General features: G+C 37.9%; 1 protein-coding gene across 1 annotated transcript; it reads left to right on the top strand.

The window, feature by feature from the left end:
* The first annotated feature begins 2,592 nt into the window (after positions 1-2,592).
* On the top strand, positions 2,593-8,790 carry LOC129516464 (60S ribosomal protein L31-like). The gene is made up of 2 exons (XM_055335874.1): positions 2,593-2,937; positions 8,746-8,790. Exons 1-2 carry the CDS (start codon positions 2,593-2,595, stop codon positions 8,788-8,790), a joined length of 390 nt encoding a protein of 129 aa, XP_055191849.1.
* Positions 8,791-9,201: the final 411 nt, after the last annotated feature.

The following is a 9,201-nucleotide window of genomic DNA, read 5'->3' as shown; positions in this document are numbered from 1 at the left end:
TATGATAGTTACACACACACACAGAGAGAGAGAGAGAGAGAGAGAGAGAGAGAGGCAGAGACACAGGCAGAGGGAGAAGCAGGCTCCATGCACCGGGAGCCCGACGTGGGATTCGATCCCGGGTCTCCAGGATCGCACCCTGGGCCAAAGGCAGGCACCAAACCGCTGCGCCACCCAGGGATCCCTAGTTGGTTATTTTCACCAACTATCTGAATGTATTTCAATGTCTTTTAGCTTCTATGACTCAATTTTTTTTTCTTGACTTTTTTAATGGGTTATCTTTTTCCTTCCTGTATTAGCTTGTGCAGTTTGCTTCTAGAAGTTCTACTTTCCTGTTATTTAGGTCTACCTATTTTTAAATCATTTTTTACCCTAATTCATCATCATGATTTATTTTGTCTTATGCTTATTTTAGACAGACCTTTATTATTATTTTTCTTTCAAGTTATTTTTTACTTGCCGTACCATTTCTCACTTTTTTACATCTTCTGATGTTCCCTTGTAGTGGTTTGTTCCCTTGATTTTTTGACATGGGATTTTGTTTGTTTTCTTCTCTTGTTTTTTCCATGTATCTTGGGTTGAATATATTTTTTCTATGCCGCAATGGTACTTTTTTTTTTTTTTTTTTTGGCCAGGATCCTAAGGGCTTTAATTTCTCAGCTTCAGACTCTTACAACATAGGGATAATGTAAATCTAGCCCTCAACATTTGCACAGATACAAGGTAATAATTTTCATTTTTATAAACAACTTTTTTTTTCCTTCCAAGAGACATAATCCTAGAAGCAATCCTCTACACTATGTCAAGTAGCAAGTAAGAGTTTTTCCAGTCCACTTCACTAACTAGGTGGGACCTTAAAGATCTTGACTTTATGAAAGGTCTTCATCTAAGCTTCTCTCCTAATACTACCTGGCTTGTTTCTACATTGGCATTAAAAATAGTTCCACATATCCTAGGATCATATCTGGCTTTAAAATATATGGAAGTGGCTGTGTTTTGGTGAGATTGCTGCCCTTTTAGATCTCCCTTCATTCTTATATCTGGAGGAGTTAGCTTTTCTTTTCTAGTTTGACTATGTATTCAAACATAATTTTAGAATCTTTAATCTAACATGTTAAATATTATTGCATCCATGGGTTGCCATTAGAGATGAATGCCTGTTAACTCAATCTGTTATAATGCCAACACCAACACTGGAATTAAAATGTTCTTTATAGAAAATAAAACTAATTATGTAAAAATATTTTATTAAAAATATGTTAAGAGGGCAGCTGGGGTAGCTCAGCGGTTTAGCGCCGCCTTTGGCCCAGGGTGTGATCCTGGAGACCCTGAATCGAGTCCTGTGTGGGGCCCCCTGTGTGGAGCCTGCTTCTCCCTCTGCCTGTGTCTCTGCCCCTCTATCTGTCTCTCTGTGGCTCATGAATAAATAAATAAAATCTTAAAAAAATATATTAAGAAGTGAGACTCCAAAGATTTATTTTTTGATTCCACTTTTTTGTTTTCTTTTTATCAGCAATTTGTCTTGCTTTGAGTACTTGCTCAAATTGTTTGTTTTTGTCCATTTATACAATTACTTCCCTCAAATTAACCTGGAAGACAAAAAATATTTGCTGTCTTTGCAGGTACAAAGGGCCTAATTGAGAAGAATTTGCTGTTACTCTATATTCCATCCAGGGAAAACAGAAGAATATGCAATGCTTTTTATTTTGTTTCGTTTTTGCCTTTTTTTTTTTTTTTTTTTGCTTTTTAATTGATGTTTAAAATCCTTGGCAACATTTACCTACAAGATCATTCAAAGAATCTATTTTTTAACTTAGGCCAGGGATCCTAAATACATGCCTCAACTCAGATTTGTGTCGGTTTTTATGCCACTGTAATTCCATGCCTAGCGCAGTCCTGCCACATGGTAACTACTCAAGTCATATATCTTAAATAAATTCCATGGTAGGACCAGATGAATGTGCCCACAGTAGCTCTCCAGGTGCAATAGCAAATATGTGATATATAAACTAGTTAGTACCAGAGAAGTACTACTGAATAACTATCCCTACAACTCAGTGGTTTAAATTCTTACAATATTGGTTGGCTTCTATAGGCTAGGTTCAGCTGGGATCATTCATGTCTGTGTGTAGAACATTGAAAATCTAGTCTGGGTTCACTTGTCACAGCTTGTCTGTGCTCCAAGTGTGTCTCTTGGATCTATTAGGATCAGTGGGCTAATCTAGACATGTTCTTTTGAGATAAGTGGCAGAGGCAAGGAGAGCAGACCAACTGCTCAAGAGTATTTCAAGCCTCTATTTGCCTCAGACCCTTTAATATCACATTGGCCAAAACAGGAAACAAGGTCAGGCCCACGACTAATGAAATGAGAAGGATATGTCTCCTATGGAAGTAAGGGGAAGGGAATTTTTCTGAACAGCAATCCAATCTATTTAATGTGGTAGAGATTCAAAGCATACTAATGTCTGCTTCTCCAAAGTAATTTCCTATTTAAAGGGTTCCTACTTTTGGAGGCATTTATCCACTATTATAGGAAGTATGAAACTCTCCTTTTAAAAATCTATAGTCCCTTTCCAACTAGGGCCCGGCAGAATGGCTCCCACAAAGAAGGGTGGGGAGAAGAAGAAGGGCTGTTCTGCCATTAACGAGGTAGTGACCAGAGAATACACCATCAACATTCACAAACGTATCCATGGAGTGGGTTTCAAGAAGCGTGCCCCTCCGGCACTCAGAGAGATCTGGAAATCTGTAATGAAGAAGATGGGAACTTCAGATGTGCGCATTGACACCAGGCTGTGGGCCAAAGGAATAAGCAGTGTTCCATACCATATCCCTGTGCGGTTGTCCAGAAAATGTAACAAGGATGAAGATTCACCAAACAAGCTCTACACGCTGGTTACCTACGCACTTGTCACCACTTTAAAAAATCTACAGACTGTTAATGTGGATGAGAACTAATTGCTGATTGTCAAATAAAGGTATAAAACTGCAAACAAACACAAAACTATAGTCTTCTCTTATTATTATGAATGGTTGCTCTTTTTTGAGTGCCTACCTTGTGTACGTGATTGATATACAGTATTAAAGTCAATCATTACAACAGCCCAACAAAATAACTATTTTATTCATCTTTACTTTCCAATTAAAATAGTGACTCAGACTAAGTACCTGGCTGTAAGTCAAATGGCTAGTAAGTGGTAGGTATGTCTCCAAACTCAATTCTTTCTGAATCCAAAGTTCATGCCTTATGAATTCTCTATGCAACCTAACAGCCTGGATGATCCACCCTTGAAATAATCCATGCTATCTTTTCACCAATACAATTCTAAAGCTGCCTCACAAGGAAGAGTTTTGAGCTCTGAATTGGAAAAAAAAAAAAAAAACAAAACACCTGATATGAAGACAATTTGTTTTTTAGAGGGCTGTGTTTTCTTTAACCAGAGAGGGATTAAAAAGATACAGAATCTCTGTTTGATAAATGAGATAAATTGGCTAGAATTGAATTAACTACTTACCTTTCCTATAGCATTTTCAAAGTAATATCAGTTTATTGCCACTATCACCTTTATATTCTTTTAGCAATATTGTCATCTTATTGAATATTTGTACTTCTGTTTATATGTTCTCCTAAAAACCTAGCTTAACAGTTTTCAAATGTAATCTATTTTTAGTTCAGGATGTCCTGGAACCTTAGACCTTCAAATGTTTTCAGATGCCAAAAATATATTTTAAAAAATTTTAAGTAATTTTCTGAGCACTAAATTATAACATATTCTCCGTGCTCTCAGTGTGTACCTTGTTGGAAATACCCTCGGTAAGCAAATGTCATCTGACAGTTTTACAACTCCAGCAAAAATAAATGCAGAATTGCAGATTTATCACTGGGTCTGATACACACATGCACACACATATTACTATTTACATCTTCAAAATTGTAGAAACTTTAACAAGTTAATTGCTGATGCTTGAATTGATGATGAAGTGTGAGTAGAAATACATGAATTGGTGACTGATGGCAGTGTGAGTATAGAGCAGACATTTAGCTATTTTGGCGTGGCTGCCAGCTTTGCCTGTAATTATCTCTATAATCTTAGTAAAGCCATGTTATCCCCTCCCCCACAGTGAACCTTCAATTCTCAGCTTCTCCCATAACCAGACTACCTGTTGCTTATTTTGGACTTGCTACTTCCACCTAACATTACATCTGACAAAAAAAAAAAATCACATTGATAGTTTATCTTTTCTTTTTCTTCTAGAAAGAAGGAACTAGACTGATGGGGCAATATTCTACTGTGCTTTTTCAAAGAGCTGTGTGAACTGGAGAGTTGTAGTGTCAGACATGAAGAGTTTATTGATTTCAAGTGTAAGTTTATGAGAACACTCTAAGAAGATGAAATATCCCTAACTTCTGTGAGTCCTACAGTACGATAGCCATCCTCCCTTCTCTCTTGCTAGCAGAATTCTAGTTTTACTTGTGCAGCCATATTGATAATCCCAGGCTGTTGTCTTGATCAGATCACTGCTCTTTGTGTATAAGATTCTTGGAACTCCAATAGCTCTCTTTTTTCTACTACAATTGCGAAGCCATTAGTGATGTTGACACTGACACAGCTCCCTCGCTTCATTGAGCTTTTGAGCCAGTTTTGGAACCACTCTGACTGCTATGTGAGACAATTAAACAGCTTTCATTATTTTAGCCTCCATTAGTTGGGCTTTCTGATATCTGTGGCCAAATGCACAATGTATGTGGCAAATCCTAATTTTATCATTGAAGTTTATGTGCACTTTTTTTTGGCCTTCTAAATGCATTTTTACATTCTTTGTTTAAAAACTTTCTAATTTGCTTGCATATAAATCTGGGCATTGAGAAAAATTGATGAGCAAGTCTGACTTCTCAATTTGGTACTTGGTAGAGTGAAATGTGCCATGATTGTACCAGAGCCTTTTTTAATCAACTAGCATAATCATATTGAGTTTCTGAAATGCATTGAGGACCTTGAATGAAAATATTTGGCTCTGAATAAATTAAAAAAAGATTTAAATCTCAGAGATAATTTTTTCTCAAATCTTTCTATTATTAAAAAAATATTTTAAGTATAAAAATGTGTTGAAATGCACAGAAAATGCTCCAGAGCCAGGATTCCAATCAACTTATGGTGTGGGGAGGATGTAGTCCATACCAGTTTGCCTTTGAGGTAGTATGTCTGGTCAGTGAGGTCTATGTGGACCAAATCCCTCCCTCCAAGAAACTTGATTATAGAGTTGAGCCATTGCGTTTCTCTGACAACTATCTCTTTCAATTGGCTCAAATTGCCCATCACCAGGTTAGGTTTTGCTGAAGAAGACTAGACTTGAAAACAATGAGAACTAGAATGACTTTTTTGTAATCTGCACTGTACTATACTTCTAGCTACCAGGATCCCTCGGCCTACGTAATTAGTATTTTAGAAACCCTGGCTTCAGTGGGATTCAGGGTCATGTCTAAGATTATCTGTATCATCCTGTGCCACATGTTTCATGGCATGTTGTATTCCATGACAGTTATCAGTTTCTTTCTCCAGGCAAGTTATCATAATCATGCTTACCCTACCATAAACTGCTTCTGCATCAATCAAGAAGCATCAAGTACAGGGTATAGCATCTTCTTTGAAGATTTTGTCACATTTCCTACATCTTGCATATCTGAAGGATCTTGAATTTTGAACACAGCATTTATATTAATTTCTCCAACCAATTAGGTTTTAAAATTATACAGTTTTGCAGATGCTTATATTTGAGGGTTTAAAAAATTGATTGCCAGATCTTTCTTTTTTAAGTTGTGACTGCATAGCCTACCAATATTAGGCATGAAAGGACTTCCTAAAGGAAGCTTTCTGGCAGTTGTTGCCTTTACAAAGGAATCAACATCAGAGGCCCAGTGCCAAGGTGATTACAGAAAACCACTTTCCTTCATTCACTGGAGCCCTCTTGTGTCTAATTTTCTTCACAGAAAACATCTATTCCTCTCCATCCACCTGCCCAACCATGCCCATCCCTCATTTCCAAGGCACCTGTCATTACTGCTCTATTCAGCAAAAGAGCTCTCTCCTTCCTCAGCCTCTGTGGCACTTAGCAGCTCCTTCCTGGGGGTGCCTCTTACTCTCCACCTTATGCTAGAGAGATCTTTAAGAACAAGCCTTGTTTACTTCATAGCTTGGTTCCCTTAAGAGATTTTTCCCAGTTCTCCCATTTCATCTTTTCTTGGTCTCTAACGTAGTAGTATTGCCTTAGTGGACACTTACTAAGTAAATATGAATAAATGCAAGAATAAATAATCATCTCTGAGCAGAAAGCAGGGAGACTAGTTAATCGGCCTTGAGGAATGGGTGGGATTTGGGTGGGAGAGATGAAGATGGGACATTTCAGAACTGATGGAGGTGCAAAGTGCAGGAATCTCCATCTTTCATGTGGGTCAAGTACTTGGGAGGGAATTTGTAAAGTGCATCTGAGGAAACGGTACGTGATGAGACTCAGGAATCCCATGGATAAAATTGGAAGGAAAGTGTTCTATATTCATTGGGAAAGATGGGCGTCAGATTGCAAGGGTTTGGAGTGGAGACAAGTGTTTGGATTTTGTAGTCAGGATCAAATCTTGCAGTTTTTTCATTTGAGAAACTTGATCCTTGGAGGTGGGGAAAAGATGGGAGACCTGTCTCTTGGGATATTGCTTCTTTATGAAGTAATGAGGACTGAGCCACTTTGGTTTGTTGGAAGTAAAAGGAAAGGGAAATGTGACAATGATCATGCAGCAGGAATAGGAATTGGTAGTATGTGATTGCTTAGGCAAGGAGAAGAGGATGGAGAAGCTGAAGTAGGGGTGATAGTGCTATTAGGACAAATAGCAAATTTGCCAACAGATCCATGTTCAGTGGAAGATGATGATTTCTGTTTCCAGGGTTGATTTTGAAGCCATCTTTGTGGAAATCAAGAAAAGTGGTGATGATCTTGAGAGAGAAATCTAAATTTGAATTGTAGTTTTGAAAATCTTTTATCCTGATATCACACTTGAATTGCACACAGCTAAATGCTCTCTGTGCATACACTGGGTTCTCAGGGTGGGTGTGCCTGAGAATGGAATGTGAATTGGAGGTGTAAAGTGGGAGCAACAATGTCATTTGTGATTGCTCCTGGACTTTATCCAAGCTTCTCCGCATGTCTTTACCCCCTTTATATGCTGGGTGCCAAACCTGGACTTATCCATCTTTATAAAGTCCAACAAGAATAAAGAGATTTAAAAAATAATTTTTATTTCCACTTTAGAGATGGAATTAACAAGGCTACTAACATTTCCTTGAGCCATAGCCTCCCAATTCAAGTTTTCCACAAATGAGGAAGTTGTATTACTTTGAAATTATATTATTATAAAGCTCTCCTTTTAAGAACAAATTCTCTTTTGCCACTTTGGGGGTCTCCAGGAAAATATTCTTCAGGCATTTATATAAGGTATAGTTCTCTTAAACAATTGTTTCAGCAGAAATTTTGGGACTGTTATAAGTTGTGCCTTTGGTGCATACAGCTATTTTTGATGTACTTTTTAAAAAAAATATTGTGATTATAAATGAAATAGTAGAGATGCCTGGGTGGCTCAGCAGTTGAGCATCTGCCTTCGGCTCAGGGTGTGATCCTGGAGTCCTGGGATCAAGTCCCACATCAGGCTCCCTGCACGGAGCCAGTTTCTCCCTCTGCCTGTCTCTGCCTCTCTCTCTGTCGGTCTCTCATGAGTGAATAAATAAAATCTTAAGCAAAAAAATAAAAAAAAATAAATGAAATAATATATGAAATGTACTAGCAAAAGAATGTGGATTGAGAATTAATGCTTGAATTTTGAACACATGTTCTTTTATGAGCAATTCAGGGAAGGCTTAGTGATTTCAGCTTCTCAACATTGAAGAACTCATTAAGAAGAAAATGAGATATTGGAGCACCTGGGTGGCACAGTTCATTGAGCAACTCACTCTTGATTTCAGCTCAGGTCATGATCTCAGGGTCGTGGGATTGAGCCCCCCATCAGGTTCAATGCTGACCATGGAGCCTGCTTGGTATTCTCTCTCCCTCCCCCACTCAGACACATATGCTTGCCCCTCCCCCATACTCTCTCTTTAAAATAAAAAAAAGAAAGAAAATCAAATATTGAATCCATATTATACCAATTAACTTATAACATAATAATCTTCCTGTTTTTATTTGTTGCTTCAAATAAAGTTCAAAAATTTCCTTCTTATGTTTTTCTCTGGGAAATGTCCTGAGAGATAAGAATTAATAGTTTTCTCGTATTACTAAAATACACATAAAATTCACATTTATTTCCTTTTATAATGTGAAGATTTTTATTTGCTTTTTAACTTTCTACAAAGGATTTGAGATAGCTAGGTCAATTTCAGGGAATAAAGTTAACTGAAGTTTTCTTCCTCCCTCGCTCCCCTCTTCTTCCTCCCTACCTTGTTCTTTTCTTCCTTCCTTGTCTTCTTTCTTTTTTATTTTAAGGCTTGGGAGTGATTGGGGTGTCCATGTGAGGAAGGACCAGATTTTTAGGGAGTTGCTCACTTTGGGGAGGAATGGAAAGTTTTTCATTCGAGAAACTTGGTCCTTGCTCTTTCAAGCAATGAGAACGTAATTGTGGGCACGCTTAAGAGCACCAGATGATATATTTTGATAAACAGTTTTCTGTAGAAAGCAGACAATACTTCTGCTCTTTTAACATTTTAGGTCAAGGCTGAGTGTGGTAAGAACATTGCCCTGAGAGTCAGGTGACAGGGAAGCTAGATCTGACCCAGGCCCTTAGAGGAAGATTCTCTTACTTCCTCGGCTTCTGAGGCTTCTGGGTTTCTTCCTCGGAAACTTGAAGCCAAGCTGTTGAGTTCAATGATCTATGGTCCTTTTCACTTTTAGAGATTCTATGAAGATATGTTTCCAGAGACCTGGATCTTTTTAGTATGCTTCCTTTTCCATTAAAGCAGAAGCTGGGAGCCTACGTATGATTCAGAGGAAAGACCCTGGACATTTCCAGGTAAGATAAGATTGGGAGTCAATTCTGAGAAATCTGCACAGGCAAAGCAGTTTGACCCATCTATCCCATGGTAAACATGGCTAAAATTTACGAGAAGGAGAAATTATTAGTTAGAAAGATCCTTCCAGATTTATTTGGTTATGTTCCACACAAAC

Source organism: Nyctereutes procyonoides, unplaced genomic scaffold (genome assembly GCF_905146905.1).
Source record: "Nyctereutes procyonoides isolate TBG_1078 unplaced genomic scaffold, NYPRO_anot_genome, whole genome shotgun sequence".
In the NCBI taxonomy this organism is placed as follows: Eukaryota; Metazoa; Chordata; class Mammalia; order Carnivora; family Canidae; genus Nyctereutes; species Nyctereutes procyonoides.
Note: the sequence above shows the minus strand (reverse complement) of the source record. Positions and strands in the feature narration are given on the sequence as shown.

Bases quoted from the DNA above. Each gene is read 5' to 3' on its own strand.
- LOC129516464 (XM_055335874.1), top strand. From the start codon at position 2,593: ATGGCTCCCACAAAGAAGGGTGGGGAGAAGAAGAAGGGCTGTTCTGCC. The intron at 2,938-8,745 runs GTTAATGTGGAT...TTAACATTTTAG, and splicing joins CTTTAAAAAATCTACAGACT to GTCAAGGCTGAGTGTGGTAA.